We start from the raw sequence: 17,563 nt of genomic DNA, 5'->3' as shown, positions 1-17,563 counted from the left end.
ACCACCGTGCTTCATATCATGATGTTGCCACCACCGTGCCACCACTTTATACTGCATTGTCTTACAGTGTGTCAATACTGTACTATTTCATCCTCATTTCTCACCCCTGTACATATTGTAAATATTATTACTACTGTTCTATTATTATTTTATTTCTATGACTATGTCTATTGCTACATAAGCTGCTGTAACAATGTAAATTTCCCCTGGCGTGGGGAGAAATAAAGGACTTATCTTATTTATATTCTATTATTATATATAGTATCTTATATTCTATTATATGGAGTATTTATATTCTATTATTATCATATATGATATTTATATTCTATTATTATATGTAATATTTATATTTTATTATTTTTATTGTATATAATATTTATATTCAAGACAAGATAAAGCCGTTTGTCATTGTTGGTGACCCGTCAAGAAATACGTCAACACTTTATTTGAAAAACTCATTTTTGGAAAGTCAGCAGCTGCAGCAGAAAGTGCAAATTAATCAGTTACATTTATAAATACAAACTGTAATCACAATTCTTAAATCCCCCCTGAGTTCGTCAGTAAGTGCTACAGTTCTTCTAACGGACACTAGATGGCATCCACTATGTTGAGCTGAAGGGAATCCCTCCAGTTTTCCTCTAGGAAGTCCACACAGATTATTTTTTTGCACCAAATTCAGCATCAGAAGCTAATTTCACGTCTGCATTGAGAGTTAGTCTTCCATTAAAACACTGAAGAGGGATAAACTTACAGGTATTTTCTTGAGTAGGAGGCGTTTCAGCCATAGTGGTTGTTTTAAATGGGATAATTTTGTCTTTGGTGGACCAGTCAGACTCAAATACAAACATTTTTGGAAAGCTGTAGCATGTATTCAGTTCAATTCAATTCAATTCAATTCAATTCAATTCAAATTTATTTAAATAGAGCCAATTACAATTCAGATTGTCTCAAGATGCATATACCTGAACCCCCAGAGCAAGCCCTAAGGTGACAGTGGCAAGAAAAAACTCAATTTATATGCAATTATTTTTCAGTTCCTCATTTACCTGAGTGTCTACAACAGAGGTGGAGAGTACAAAGTTAGCCTGACCCATAGAGGCACAGCAGATACAGTAATGGTTGGATTAAATCAGAACTATCTGTTAAACGTAGGGTTTGTTTCCAGTGACAAAGCAGTCAACAAGGGGTAAACCCAAACTTTGGGTTCAAAACGTCCCTTTATAGATTGGTATGTCCAGCTTTCCAGGTGTTTGTTAGTTCCAAACAACAAAATAAAACTCAATTTGAGCCTTCCTCTCAGACAAGGTGGTGGTTCTGATTGTTCTGATTGGTCTGACTGGACGGTTGTGATGGTTCTCATTCCTTTTCCGTACTCTCCGACTGAGAGTTGGTGTTTTTAGTATCTTTGCCTTTGCTGGTTCCTTCCTTCTCATCATTCTCAGTCTCTGCTGTTCCCTGGAAGTCGTGGTCGTAATCAGGGTTAGGGAGCTGCAGAGTGTCTGGCGTTGGACCAGGTGATCGCCGGTACTGGAACCGACCCAGGCCTCGCCTCCGTCGGCCCAAACCCTTGGGACTCGGCAGGCTGCGGACCGATGCTTTCGAGTTCTGCCTGGAGAACTGGAGTGAGAACTGGCGCCCCCTTGGCCGGGGTGGCGGGTAACATGGGATGTTGAGCGTCGTCCAGCGAAATTCTTTGGGGCCCAGTTGAGTCGGGGAACAACATACTATGGGGTCATTCCTGTAAATACAATGAAAGGATCTCACCAGAAGGGGAAGTTAGAGGAGGGTAAGGGTAGGGCTGCAAAAATTAGTGTCATTTTTGCAAGCCTCTTAAGTCAAAACTCTAAAATGAGGACTTCAGTCATGAAAACCAACTAATCACCTTGGGGTGTCCAAGCCTGGTCCCTCCTCAATGGTGGAATGGTCCAGACCGTTCTGAGGTTTGTCAAGAGAATCCGCATTGTGAGAAACATCACCAAACAATGGCGGGCTGATGACCAGCTGAGGAAAAACGGTGGAGGGCGAACTTTCCGGTGAGGGTGGGTTGCTGCTGACCTCCCTTAAGGTTGACAGGGTGTCCATGGAAGGTGGGGGCAAGTCGTCCGAACCCATGTTGATCCTGTATGGGTTCAGATGAAATGGAATTGGACAGTGGACAGTTTTGCCTGATGGTGTTGCTGTTGATCTCAAACTTATAAACCAAATATATCATACCTGATACCTCATAAGGTACATGTATTATAGACGCACCGATACCTGAGGTCTGGGAAAAAGCTGCCAGTTGCGTCGCTGCTGTGTCGCTTGAAAGTGGGCCGAGGAGGTCGGAGGTCAGGAGGTTCCTGAACGCTGAGCAACCGGCGGACTCGACCGAGAACCTGCAGACATTTAGAAAGTGACTACAAGAAAGGTAAACATGTTTCTATTCCAACTGATGGGAATTGTGATAAAAGAAAAAACAACTACAGGCAAGTTGCACAATCCTTTCAGTTATTTTTAAGACCATTTTCAGAAATAATACAAGTTTGTGTTGTTTAGGCGCAACCTTTATTAAAGGTGGAATATGCAAGATTATGACCAAAAATATTGCATTAATATAGCAAACAATTACCTGCCATGTAAAGATATAGTGGAGTAAAGGTGTTTTTAGTAGAGAATGAAGTTACGCTCCCTCTGTGTGTGATGTAGTGCATATTAATGCATGTGAGCCCCTCCAGTTGAAACTGTTGGTCCGTTATAGAGTTTTGAAAGTATATCTAAAAGAGAATTAAAGTATGGCATATTTGAGGTGGTTAGAAGCAGAGTGGTCCAACCCACAAAAAAATCCAAGCTGAGTTTTATGTAATTTCTGTAATATTTTATGGTCTAGATTTTAGTGTCAGAGTGGTCTAACCCACAACCCAAATACAGTGTTACAGTGGCACTTGGGATGTTGAGCCATTCTGAAAAACACAAAACTTAGAACCCATTTTTCTCAAAAACCAAGAACGTGGGTCAGACCACTCTGCTTCCAAACCCTTCATTAAAAAATATTATTTGGGATCTCTTCCAAATTTTTATAGACTTTTAAAAGGATAGATAAAAGTTGTTAAAAAATTGTAGCAACAAAAATAAAACCTATCTTAAACAGAAATCCATTTGGTCCTGAAGACTCCAAAGTACTGAATCTAAAGAAGTTGTTTCTGAGGTTCAGGAGTTACGAATTGAAAGGGTTTTACTAATAATCACAAGGTGGCGCTACTCACGCTAGAAAGTATTGGTCAGTAGTTTTGGTGTGAATCTGCCTGATTAAAAACATCTTTTACAGAGGAAATAAAAATTCCTGTACCGACTCCTGACGTCGAGCCAAAATAGAGTCTTGTTGCCGTAGACGACTCTCACTGCCTTCAACATCGTCAAACTGCAGGATGTCCGACAGTCTGGAAGAGATGTTTAGCGAAAATTTAGCATTGTGCAGATGAAACTACTCAAAACCCAACTAATTTACCAAAAAAAATGACTCCTTCTCCTTAACAATATGGAAGAATGTGCCCTCTAGAGGACTATAAGCATAATGCAAGAGTTGGAAGATGCCAGTTGAAAGTTTCTTTCAAACATATTAACGTTAAACACAACTAAAAACCCAGATGAACTCCCAATGAACCAATAAACTTAGCCACAGTATAAATAAAAAGAAAAATGTTGACCCCATGTCAGTGGTGGAGCCAAGGAACGATGGGATGCAGTAATCTGCAGCAGCCAGAGTGTAGGGCGGTCGAGCATCACAGTCGTTCCAGTACATGTCTTTGGTCATGTGAGGCAGGTTCATGTGCATCTCATCCACCGCCAGCAGAGACACCTGAAAAAAGAAACAGTAAGAGGCAAGAAAAAAAACTGTTTTAGAGAAGCTTCTGTTTTAGGTAAAGATTAAACGCAATATCAGACTTGCTGTTATTACTGCATGGCCAAGAAAAGTAATGAATGAATCAATAAAGGAACTCTCAACTTGGTGGGCAAATCCTTTATCATCTTTAATTTTAGAAACATAGTTCTGAGATTCTTGTTAATTATCATTAAAATAAACTTATTTAGTATTTGGGTGCTTTGGCTGCTGACCTGAAGGTTCCTGTCAATGATCCAGTTCGCCTCGAAGTCGTCGTCGTCTTCCCCGAAAGGATTGATCAGCTGTTCCGCTACCTGATGGCAAAACATATCTAGAATTCAGTCACTCTAAAAGGTTTGACTCTGTAGCTCATTAGCTTGTTAGCACAGCATGCAAACTAGCTTGTTGGCAGCGAAGTTCCAAACTACCAGCCCTCAAACTGTATTTAGCTCATTATCATTCGAGCTAAGCTATGTGCTAGCTGACACCAGGGTGTATTTTCCAGTCTGTGTGAAAATGAAGATTGGTTTTAACTTCACTGGAACATATTTCCATTTTGGGGAACTCACCACCAGCCAGTTGCTTTGGTTTCAGTTGCCACCATTGCTACCTAGCTCCTAGCCACTACATTTTAGCATATGACTGCTGTGGATTCAGATCTTTTTGGTCATTTCTAAGTTTATCAGTTTGACTTGAGACAATGACTTAGTTCCTGTTGCATAAGTGATTAATATTTTAGTGCACATGTAGTTACCACTTGCGGCCACAGACGTCACTGTTGTCACTGCTCAGCAACATTTAGCATAATCTGACTTTTCTGCATTGTTGAAACGCCTTTTTGCATATTTAACGTGTCAGTATGTCCCAAACTTTTCAGGCCAAATGTGCACATTCATGTTCCTGAGAGGATGAACTGATTGTGTTTAGTTTAATGTTTTTTCTTTCGCTGAGGAGAGTATAAATCTTTAGTCTTGCTATTTGTGTTCTGACTCTGAGGCTCATTGAGAATTTGTGGCTCGTATGGTAACTTTATATGTTGTGTTATTAATATCACACGATAAGGTCAAGAGATGAGAAACTGGTCAACCACACACCAACTCATGTCCTTCAGTCTGAGAGAAAACAGGATAGAAGATATAATAATAGACAAAATAAGGTGCTAAAGGGTTAAAACAACAAACATAATTCACCACTAATATGATTTAGTTAAAGAATAATTCTGGTAATATAAAAACGACTATTTTTATTGTCAAAACTAAACCAGCAATGATAAAGTCCAATGTTTTGACCTGTCCATCCACCCCAACCTCCTCCCCATAGAAACACATTGTAGCATCACCAGACTGAATTCTTTGTTGTAATTATTACAGCCATAACATGAAACTAAATGGAAAAATCAAAGACATCTCAATAAAAATGCTGAACAAAATTCTTAAAATTTCATGCAACTCATTTGCATATTTTTTTGGTTTTACAATGAAACTACTAAAATATGACTTATAAGATTCTTTATACTTTACATAATTTATTTAACCAGGAAATTACTGTTTTCAATTATAAATCTGACATAAATTTGTCAAAATTTTACAGAACTGAATTGTGCTGTTTTAGTGTTACATTTCAATTATTAAAATAAGAAATAAAATTCTTAGACTTTATGTAATGAATTAGATTTTATTATTTTACAGTGAAAATAATAAAATATAAATAATAACATAACTTATGTGCACATTTATTGTTTTACAGTAAAATTGCTAAAGTATAAATTGTAAGAGGCTTTCATTTTAACATTGAACAACAACAAGAAATTGGATTTTTTTCGTTTGACAGTTAAAGTACTAAAATATAAATGATAAAATTCTTGATATTTTTGCATAATTAGAATTTTTTTTATTTTAAAAATCCTAAACTGTGAGCAAAAATATTCTTAAAAATGTACATAATTATTTTGTAATTTTTTGTTTTATTGTGAAACTACTAAAATATAAATAAGATTCTTGAAACTTTACGAAACAAATTTTGTAATTTTTTTTCATTTTAAAGAAAAAGTACTGAAACATATCATTAGAAAAGTCTTGAAATTTTACAATATTTGACATCTTTTGTTTTACAAAGTACAAAACTACTGATAGTAGACTTATTTCCATATTTTATGTAATTTACTCTGAAACTACTGAAGTATTCATTACTAAATTCTTGATATTTTACACAGTAATTCTGCATGTGTTTTAGTTTGTTTTATTTTAGAGTAAATATGAATTATATAATAATAATTGTAATTATAATTATAACTATAATTATTATTATTATTATTATTATTATTATTATTATTATTATTATTATTATTATTATTATTATTAATAATAATTATAATATGAATTCTAAAATGTATTCAATTTTATATTTTAGTTTCTGAAGTTCTTTTCACAATTTTGCAATTCATATTTGTAGGTAATAAGTTGCTAATATTTCAGAGCGCTGAGTTTATATTATTCAAATGTCCATTGAGCTGCAGAAACAGGTTAATTAGAAGTTTTCTGACCTTCAGCCAGCCGGCGTAGAAGAAGAACTGCAGCAGGGTGAAGATGGGGACGTAGAGGTCGAGGTCATGGCCTGGGTAACGCTGGGTGGGGTCCAGAAACTGTCGACCAATCAGACAAGCGAAGAAGAAGGTGTAGACGGCCAGAGTAACAACCTGAAGAGACGAACAGACGGAGGTTGGTTGGGATGTTTCCTGTCTTGGTGTGGGAGCTCCAGAGCTCTGATTCGGTTACAGTGATGATCTCTGATGTGATTACGAGTCTTAAAGAGGTTACCACGACCAACGACTGACCTGAGTGTAAACCAGCGGGATGCCGACCCAGTCGTAGCCGAACAGAGTCGCACACCAGGTTCTGAACTTATTCATCTCCTGAACACAGAAAGGAAACAGGAGATTTTCAATTTCTATGATTCTGGAACTCAACAGAATGACTGGAAAAAGAGTCTGAGGGCTAAAAAAAACTCAGACGGACCAAAAGTAACACTAGAAGAATAACAACCACGACGCTTTCTCGACTTTATATTCATCAAATTAACCACCAGAGTCACATAAAAACACAGAGATAGAATGTTAGTTGAGGTAAATAAACTCAGTTAAGTTAACACAGTTATTTGTTAACTAGTCATGATGATTTCTACACAACCTGTGGAAACCTGATTTGTCGTCAACAGGGTGGTAACAGTTCCAGAGCTTTAAAGATTTGGGTTTTCATCAGAACGTGGCACTAGCTGTGTTTTCATAATGGATTTTTAGACGAAAACAGGCGTATTAACTATCAAGTGAGAAAAAAGTCAATGGAAACATCAAAAATTAGAAAAAACTATTTCATAAAAAAATTTGGACTTTTGCTTGAGGTGGTTTTTGATTTTTGTCCCCAAAACAGTTGATGAACTTTACAGCTTTTTTCTTCTAGAATCGGTTAGACTTCTGGTTGTTAGGTGACAAAGTCGTAACTCCAAACTTTCTCTCGATTTAAATTATTGAAATTGGTGTTTTTCAAATGCAGGAACTCTAAGCAGACACCAAGTGGCGCCAACATTTACAGGAACTTAAACATGACCGACCATTTCTGTTTCTGTTAAGGTGTAGAAACCAACAACTTCACTGCAACGTTAACTTCACGACCAGACGTAACTCCAGTTCTATGAGCACGTAGATCAATGAAAGGTTATGTTGGTTGTTGACGATATTACAGAGAAGAAGACTTCTACTAGATGACGACACTCATCGTCTTCTCCTAGTTAAACCAATCAGTGTTGAGTTGGTACGTTCTTCTTCCCTGAATGAGGTTCTACTCTTTAAACAAAAACAGGCGTATTAGATGTCAGATCAGAAAGACGTCAGTGGAAAAACCAAAAATTAGAAATAACATCACCAATTTCACAAAAAAGTTTGGACTTCTGCTTGAAGTGGTTTTTGACTTTTTCCTAAATTAGTCGATGAACTTTATGGCTTTTTCCTCGGTAGGTCTTAGAATCGGTTAGACTTCTGGTTGTTATGTGAAAAAGTCGTAACTCCAAACTTTCTCTCGGTTAAATTATTGGAATCAGTGGCTTTCAAATGCAGGAACTGGGAGCAGACACCAGGTGGCGCCAACAAAGCCAACCTTTTCACTCTTTCTGAAACCAACAACTTCATAGCAACGTTAACTCCACTACCGGATGTAACTCCAGTTCACCAATGAAAGGTTGTTATGTTGGTTGTTGACGATATTACAGAGAAGAAGACATCTACTGGGAAACAAAACTTATCGTCTTCTCCAACTTAAACCAATCGGTGTTGGGTTGGTACCACCTTCTTCCCTGAATGAGTTTTTACTGGGACGGTTCCTGCAGTGGAAACCAACTTAACATGTCTTAAACAATCTACCATTTCTTCTTAGTTAACTTTTCCGTTGTTACCTAAGAAAGTTTCCTGTTTTGTAGTTTAATGTTGCAGAAATGTACGGAAACTCCTGCTGTTGATGAAAGTGGTTTCCGCACAAAATTTAAAGTTTAGCTAAAACTTTACATAAACGTCTTGGCCTCTAATCAGTTTGTTGGGTCTTTATTAAGGCTCAGGTTTTTTAAACAGAACTATGTTAGTGTGTTACGTTGAGGATGTTCTGCAGGTCGATGCTGTCCTGGATTCGTCCTTCCTGTCGCGCTTTAGATGCCAAGTTGGAGAACCAGACGACAGGAATCCAGTACTTCAGGTGAGGAGATCGGATGTTCTCGAAGACCTTCCTCTCCTCAGGAGTCATGAAACCTGTAGAAACAGATTATTTCAAACAGGAAACTTGTTGGGAAGGAGCTTGGTAAATTTTCTTAATGCTCTTCAAGAGTACCTGATACTTTCTATGGTCCATTTAGTAGACATTTTAAGTATTTAGTAGAACTGTATTTTAGGGATTCACCAGAAACATGTCAAAGAAAAGCTGGTAAAATCATAATTTTCTTGAAACTGTCTCAACATCGTGAAACGTGGTTAAGGTGTGTTATATGAAATGAAAATGATATGAAAAAGTGTAACTTTCTCCAATTAAAGTCCCTAAAATGAAATGAATACTTATTTTTAGCCACTCTATTGAAATTCAACATGAGTGAGAATCCAGACCACTTGTTTTAATTTAAGTCAGTTTATGTACATCTGTATTTATTTGTGTATTTTTATTTAGTTTATTGATACTGATTTGTTTTTAAATCTTACATATATATCCATATTATTTTCCACTTTCACTTTACCAACGTCAGTCCTGATCAAAGCAACCAAATATTCATTGAGTTTCTGTCCTTTTACTCTTTAAATGCCAGTTTGTTGACATCGTATCACGGTTGTTTGTTATTGAAAAACATAAAAATGAAATACTTTCCATAAACTCAAAGCTAAACAGATTTTTTCTATCGTCCCAGTCGGTGATATTTCAGTGATTAGTAACAGCTTTGATTGATTCTGTTGGACTTTATATTGACTCTACTTTTCTCGGTTTAATGTTCTTGCAGAAATGAAGCTTCCACACTTTTATTCCAGACGTTTGGTTGGTGTTGGAGGATCTGAGGTCATCCCTGCTGCAGCTGAGTCCTGCTCTAATTGGTTGATAATGAGCCAATCTCTGGGGTCATATCAGCCGGTTACAGGAAGGATGAAACCGAGAAGGAAAGTCCTGAACTCTGTCTGACTTTTACCACTTAACTGCATAATATCACTGTTAAGATGTCATTGTTTCACCCTAATGCAACCTTAGGGATGATTTTGTCATTTTTATTGAATATTTTGGCAAATATGTGTATTATTTGCAGAAAATAGTCCCCAAAATACATTGATAATACACAAAAAAACACATTTAGGACCTTAAAGACAAAAATGTTCCCATTAAAATCCATTGAAATAGCTATTTTTTTTCACCTCTGTGCATTTCCAGCATAAAAGCATAAAAGCAATAAAGCATGACATATTGCAGATGTGGTAATCAAAAATCTAATGTCTTATTAGTATGTAATATATGGAAAATAAATCATGTTTTGCAGTTTTTCATAGAAAACCGACAATCACTTAAAATTAAAAAAAAAATTAAGTATTTAATGGATTAAAATCCTAAATAGTGGATGAATATTTGGTGGTTATGATCAGAACTGATGTTTATTTAAGAAATTGTCAATGAAAGCAGAAAATAATATTGATGTATAATATTTTAATGTCAGGTTTTTGTCTTTAAAGACCTGAATGTACATTTTTTCTTGTTTTAAATCTGACACTCCACAAAAAAAAACACATCATAATCAATCTTGTTGCTAATTGACATACACCAGATTGAGATAATAACAAAAAAATATCCACATAGTTATTAGTACTTGGGAAATATTTCATTTTTTATGTTTTTCATGAAAAACAGCGGTGGTGCTATGTTATTATTTGCAGCATTTAAGGGGTTAAAATAGTGAAAGTGAATGAATATGTCGAAGTTATGATTAGGACTGACATTGTTTAGAAAATTAATTTTGTGAAAATGAAAAAATTCAGAATTTTATTGCAGTTTTTTGATGCAAATATTTTTGTCTTTAAGGTCCTGAGTGCGTTTTCTTTCGTCTTACACTTTAGCAAAAAATAATGCATCAGAATAAATGTTGTTGTGAATCACTGATATATACAAAACTGTGCTAATTTTAATAAATACATACAGCATTTACTGTATGAGACATTATTAATATTTAAAATGTTTTTCTTATTTAAAAATCGACAGTGGCGCTGTGTGAACAAAATGGCATTTAAATTTTTAAAATCCTGAATAATGGTTGAATATTTGGTAGATGTTGGTCAAAAATATACTTAGTGAAAATAACATTATATTAATCTAAGGTATTTTTATTGCAGTTTTTTGATGCAAACATTTTTGTCTTTAAGGTCCTGAGTTTGATGTTGGTTAAAAATGACTCAATGTAAGGCTAAAATATGAATATGTTGTATTTTCTGTGGATATTTTAGTCCTTAAGGTCGTCTGTGTTACTGTTAGCATCGATGCTAACCTGCCTCCACCACGTGCTCCATGGTCGGGAAGCGTTTGCAGACAGCCGTGCTGACGGATCTGAAGATGAGCAGTGATGTCAGATTAACGTAACGAACCAGCGTCCGGCGCAGCAGACGGCCATATTCATCTTTACCCTGAACACAGCTGGAGGAGGCAGGAAGACAGAAACAAAACCGGCTACTGACAAATACTGACCAACCACCTTGAACTAACACTTGAGCAGGTGTAAGTCTAGTGTTCACCAGGTAAATCCATCCATCCATTATCTATACACCGCTTATTCCTCACTAGGGTCGCGGGGGGGGGGGGCCTGGAGTCTATCCCAGCTGACTCGGGCGAAGGCAGTGGACACCCTGGACAGGTCGACAGTCTGTCGCAGGGCTACATATATAGACAAACAATCACTCACACATTCACACCTACGGGCAATTTAGAGTAATCAATTAACCTCAGCATATTTTTGGACTGTGGGAGGAAGCCGGAGTACCCGGAGAAAACCCACGCATGCACAGGGAGAACATGCAAACTCCATGCAGAAAGATCCCGGGAAAGCCGGGACGCGAACCAGGGATCTTCTCGCTGCAAGGCGAAAGTGCTAACCACTACGCCACTGTGCAGCCCTCACCAGGTAAATATTACATTTAAATAATTAAAGAAGCAGCAGCTAAATGACTTCATGATGGAGAAGAAATAAAAAGTTGAACATCTACTAAAGAAAACAAACCAAACACACCTCAGTAGCCAGAGTCTCATTTTGGACTTCTTTTACATTTTCCATAATGTTATTTTATGGTTCTGTGGTTCTCTGTAGTTCCTGTCTTTACCTATAGAGGGCAGAGCAGAGAGTGTGAAGGTACCTGGAGATGTGGAACATGAGTCTGTCGGGCCACGGCAGATTAACGAACTGATTCCACCATCGATTCACCACCAGAGTCACGTAGAAACCTGGAAACACAGAATGTCATTTCAGGTAAATACAACTAATAATAGAACACGCTGTGTGTAGTCTAGTGTAGTGTAGTGTAGTTTATTTTAGTATAGTTTATTGTAGTATAGTTTAGTGTGGTATCGTATAGTACAGTATAATATAGTTTAATGCAGTATACATGAATGTAGTATAGTTTAGTTTAGTATACTACAGTACAGTACAGCATAGTGTAGTGTAGTATAGTGTATTATAGTGCAGTGTAGTATAGTAAAGTTTAGTGTAGTATAATGTAGTGTAGTATAGTTTAGTAGAGTTTTGTGCAATAGTATAGTATAGTTTAATGTGTAGTATAGTACAGTATAGTATAGCTTAATGTATAGTATAGTTTAATGTAGTGTTGTGTATTATAGTGCAGTGTAGTATAGTTTAGTGTAGTATAGTATTTGTGTAGAATAGTACAGCTTAATATATTATAGTCCAGTATCGTATAGTATTGTGTAGTATAATTTAGTGTATCGTATAGTAAAATTTATTATACTATAATATAATATAGCATATTATAGTATTGTATTGTGTAGTATAGTATTGTATTGTGTAAGTATAATGTATCATAGTATAGTTAAAATGCAGCATAAGTATCGTGTATAGTATAATCCAGTATAGTGTATGTATGGCGGTGATTTGTCTTCATGTTCACAAAGTTTACAGTATAACTTGTAGAAGCCAGATTTTTTTTTTTTTTAAATCCTAATTTTTGTCATCAACAGGGTCGTACCAAACTGGAGGTGTGAAGTTTGATAAAAAAGGGATTTTATTAGAAAGTGAGACACTGCTCTGTTCCCATCATTTATTTTTATGCCAAAACATGCAGAAAAGTTGCATAAAAATGAATGGAAACGTCAAAATCTGAAGAAAATTCTCCAGTTTTGCAAAAAATTGGGGAAATTTTTGTTGTATCCTGAGGTCTTTTTGGGTCGGATTATTTGAATAAGGACTATTTAGTTGTTCTAGTTTGTTATTTGCCTAATAGATAACAATAGAAATTTTAGTTTGAAACTAGTTTTTGACAGATTTCTAAAATTTTTATAACTGGTGGTCTAATAAATTTGTTAAGTACTGTAGATATTCCCCAGTACTTCCTGATCAGACTAATCCTTCCAAATTCCCTCTGGATGTCTCAGCTCTTAGTCTTTTGTATTCTCAATCTTTCAGATGTTTCCTGAAACAACTCTGCAGCTAAACTCCATGCAGATGTTGTTTGTTTTTGTTATTTTGCCACAGTTAACGACTCTCTCCTTCTTTTTGTCTTTTAGAAACTCTGAATTGAAGTAACAAAAGGTTGTTTTTCGAATCGACAAAACGCTACAGATGTATAAACGCTGACAACATCCAGATCCTGAACCAGGGAGATGAGCTCCGCAAACACTCAGCTGCTTTTAGCTTCCTCTGCTCTTTAATGATCTGTTTCCATTAGCAGGCTGCTAATGAGGCAACCCAGCACCCGTCTGTCTGTCTGTCTGCTGAGGCAGGAAGCACAGTTCCAGCTAGATTTCATTTCTTTAGCGTTCATGGCCTTCGAGTGGTTTTTAATCTCTCACCATTTACAGTAGAACCAAACATCCATCCGCCAGTCAGTGACGGAGTGTTAAGCCTTTTATTCCCAGAGGACTAATATTAGCCGGACTCCTGCTGCCTTTATTAATAATAACACTTCAAACGTCCACCAACCTGAGAAGTCTGAACGGTTTGGAGTGAAATCTGGGGAGATAATTAGACGGATAATGAGAAGGATAATGACGGTGTTATCTTTTGGGTTATCTCTGCCATTAGCAGCCTGTTATGTAATGTTTCAGCATCTGGAGCGAATCTGTGGGGGTTTGTTGTTATCTTATGTAACTCTAACATTGAAACACATCCTTAAACTTAGAGACAGACTAATATAAAAATAAAGCTAGCATCACACATTTAGTTTTAATGTTGTTGATGCTAATTATTTTAACAGGATACTAGTTCTTGTCTAGTGCATAAAGATCAGGTGAGCTGTACGCCCGTCCACCACCCCAACCTCCTCACCTTCATATTACTGCATAAAAAACACACTTCTTACAGCATCACTGCTTCATGTTAGTGATGCAGAACTATAACGATAATTACAAGCCTCATATTGAAATTAAATTTGTTTTCAGAGCATTTATTAACAATAACAAAAAACAACAACAAATACATTTTATAATTATTCAGAAATGTCAGAAAAATGCATTTTTTAGAGTTTTTTTGAGAGTATAGTATAATATAGTACAGTTTAGTGTTGTCTAGTATTGTTTAGTCTACCATACTATACTAGCATAGTATAGTATAGTATACTATGTAGTGTTGTATTGTCTAGTATGGTATAGTGTAGTATAGTATAGTTTTAGTATAGTGCAGTGCAGTTTAATGTAGTATAGTATGGTATGGTATAATATAGTACAGTTTAATGTAATATAGTAAAAGTATAGTGTAGTTTTATATACTATACCATACCATACCATACCATACTAGTATAGCATAGCATAATATAGTATGGTAGTGTAGTGTAGTATGGTTTAATGTAGTACAGTATAGTACAGTACAATACAGTATAGTATGGTATTGTATGATATAGTATAGTATACTGTAGTATATTATAGCTATAATATAGCATAAGTATAGTAATTAATAGTAGTGTAGTATAGTAGTATAATAAATTACAATGTAGTTTAAGTATAGTACAGTATAGTATAAGTATACTGTAGTATAGGATAGTTAAAATATAGCAAACATATAGTATAGTTTAGTATAATCTAGTATAGTGTAAGTTAAGTATAGTGTAGTATAATATAGTGTAATATAAGCATAATGTAGTATAATCTAGTATAGTGTAAGTATAGTGTAGTATAAGTATAATTATAGTGTAGGATAGTATAATCTAGTATAGCAGAAGCGTAGTGTAATATAGTAAAACGTAGTATAGTATAATGTAGTATAGTATAAGTATACTGTATGTATAGCGGTGTATAGTCAGTAAACATACCCAGGACAAAGGTGACTGGAATCTGCTCAGCGTATTTATCACAGTACATAGAAAGTTTCTCAAACAATCTCTTCTGGTCATCGGAGAGGACGAGTCTGGAGGACGAAGGACATGATCGTCACAAACATCTGCAAAGTTCTTCAACTCCTTCATAGTCTGAAAGACCTGCAGTTCCTCTAATGGCCACTAGATGCTGCTCTAAGAAAATGGGAAACTCCAATTAATAATGAGGTTCTTTTATATAATTGTTGTATTAAAAAGATGAAGAAGCTAACAAAGAACATCTCTATGGTCCGTTTACCGAACATCTCTGGATCATGAACTATCCTATGACAGCATCCACCTGTTGCTCAAATCAGCCACATCTTAATTATGCAGAACTTTAAACCTGAATACAATTTAAACAGATAAATAATATAAAACTTAACCTCCTGTAAAGTTGTCATTAATGGGAAACTCGCTGTAGAGGCTAAAACAGTTTTGGTATCAGGATGTAAATATGTTTATTTTAGTTGTAAAGTTGAACACTTTAACATGGAGATCGATGGGATTGGCTCAGCGTCTAATGGACATTTGATGAACTGCATTACAACTTTAGCATATTCAACATCGTCAACAACAACCTCAAGTCTAGCAACCTACTACACTGAAAACTTCAAGTTTTGCCCAAATTAATTTGTATTGGTAAATTTTAATGGCAATTCAAAAAATGATTTCCTTTGTTGCTGTTTTGAGTTGATGCATCCTAATCTTAGCCACGCACAAAAAGATGGTGATTGGTTTAAAAAAAGACTAAAACACCAGAGTCTTTTGTCCCACTATTGTATAATGATAATTTGGTGTAGTCAGACCATTCTACACAGAAATGGAGAATGGTCTGACGATGGCAAACTGATACAAAAAATGTCAACAAACATCAACATGATAGGAGGAATTTGATATTTTACTTTAAAATGGTAACATAGATGGGGGCGGGGCTTATGAGCTATATTACAACCAGCCACTAGGGGGCGACAAGATGTTTTAGCTTCATTCTCAGGATGTCAACCACCTTTATTTACTATACTATGATTGTTTTAGAGTGGAGAAACGGCATAAAATTGATTGTTAGACAATAAATGTTGTTTTTTTGTTAATATTACCAGATTTTATGCGATCCAAACCTGCCATCAGTTAGTGTGTGAGTGTGTCGGACCTGTAGACAAGGCTGAGGACGGTGTAGAGCAACACGAACAGGACAAACTCTCGGTACAGCAGCTTGTAGATGCTTCCTCTCCAGCGCAGCAGCAGCCGGTGGAAGCTGAAGAAGGTGGCGTTGGCGACTTTACTGGAATAAGTGACGGTCATCCTGAAACCGTCCGACCTGAGGGGGTCCAACAAGTTTCACAAGTCGAAAATTCTGCTGGATAATTAGCACTGTTATTTATGACATTGTGAACCAAAAACAGATCATTGTTGTTATCTTTTAGGTCTTTTACTCACAGTAAAATGTCTCTGTTTCGTCCTCGGCGCTGCTTTTCATCAGGCTTCTGCTTTCCTGACAGCTAAATGCCAACCTCCCTCTCTCTCTCTCCCAGCCTCTCTCTCTCCAATGCTCTCTCGCCCACCATGAGGCTGTTTGGTTGCCCAGTAATGCCAGACGGCTCACACAGCGTTCACTACATCGATGAGCTAAATGTAGTTCAGCTGTGTGCGTGTGTGTGTTAGCATAGCTAGTGGTGGAGGTAAACATGTAAAAACAGAAACACTGTCAGCCACAACATTATGTCATTACAGTAAATAGCTGCAACCAATCAGACGGAGGCAAAGGGATTTTATTTAGGTTGAATTTTTTTAGTGTCATCTGCCATGTTTGTTTCATTAACACACAGCAGCACAACTTGGGAGATTATTGAAATTATAAACTCTTTTTTACGAGTTAGATGAAATATTTTTTATGTTGTGTTTAGAGGAGTGTCTTAGGTTGAGAGAAATATTTCAATGAAAAAAAACCCTGCTGCTCTGTGACCACGATGTAGCTAATAGCGGGGTCAAAAACTAGCTTGTTTCTTGCTAGCAGGTTAACGTTGGCATGCTGAAACTTTGATGTAACTCTGTGAAGTTTACTTAAAATGTAAATTTATGTTGATTGTAAGTCAACAGTAGGCTTTTGAAGACTGTTTAAGAGTGTTAAATGATAGATATGTTGTGACACATACAGTATTTATTGACGTATATTAGCACTTTTTCTAATTCTGTAGCTATTAGCATAAACGTTGTATCCCTTTTCTGTTTTAATTTGGTATTTAAACATTCCATATTGCACCTTTTGCTAAAGTTTTAGCTATACAAGTAGTGGTTTATTCAGTGTCTAAGGAAACTGAATAAAATATTTACTAGCTTGTATAGCTTGGAGGCTAACTAGTTGTTGGGGAGCTTAAGGAATGCCATTAACAGCGCTTTTCTTACACCTCAAAGTTATTAAGATGCACAAAGTACAATAAAAATGTGGCTTTTAAGGCTTTTTAATAGCATTAACTGACAGATATGTTTTGGCGTATATTAGCAATTTTGCTAACTCTGTAGCTAGTAGCATAAACTTTACATCCCCTTTCTGTTTTGATTTAGTATTTAAAGGTTAAATATTATCCCTTTTTTCAAAGTTTTAGCTGGACAAGTATTGATTTCTCGATTTCTAT

At 36.1% G+C, this 17,563-nt stretch overlaps 1 protein-coding gene across 6 annotated transcripts; it reads right to left on the bottom strand.

Annotated features, from left to right (window-relative positions):
• Nucleotides 1-211: 211 nt before the first annotated feature.
• LOC111568281 (bestrophin-3) lies at nt 212-16,878 on the bottom strand. 6 transcript variants are annotated; one of them, XM_055006806.1, is made up of 14 exons: nt 16,368-16,878; nt 16,081-16,284; nt 14,886-14,980; nt 11,763-11,850; nt 10,904-10,962; nt 8,494-8,648; nt 6,693-6,770; nt 6,402-6,554; nt 4,093-4,173; nt 3,684-3,835; nt 3,326-3,416; nt 2,251-2,375; nt 1,883-2,119; nt 212-1,738 (listed from the first exon to the last, which is right to left on the bottom strand). In XM_055006806.1, the coding sequence occupies exons 2-14, from the start codon at nt 16,230-16,232 to the stop codon at nt 1,357-1,359; spliced, it is 1,848 nt and encodes a 615-aa protein (XP_054862781.1). In that variant the 5' UTR covers nt 16,233-16,284; nt 16,368-16,878; the 3' UTR covers nt 212-1,356. The 6 variants fall into 6 exon arrangements, with proteins under 6 accessions (XP_054862781.1, XP_035803846.1, XP_054862778.1 ...); XM_035947953.2 differs by having other exon boundaries at nt 10,904-11,049; nt 16,081-16,287; nt 16,368-16,873; XM_055006803.1 differs by having other exon boundaries at nt 10,904-11,049; nt 16,368-16,872.
• Between the last annotated feature and the right edge of the window lie 685 nt (nt 16,879-17,563).

The sequence above is a fragment of the Amphiprion ocellaris genome, chromosome 21 (genome assembly GCF_022539595.1).
Source record: "Amphiprion ocellaris isolate individual 3 ecotype Okinawa chromosome 21, ASM2253959v1, whole genome shotgun sequence".
Taxonomy (NCBI): domain Eukaryota; kingdom Metazoa; phylum Chordata; class Actinopteri; family Pomacentridae; genus Amphiprion; species Amphiprion ocellaris.
The sequence above is the reverse complement of the archived record's forward strand: the minus strand, read 5'-3'. Positions and strand labels throughout refer to the sequence as shown.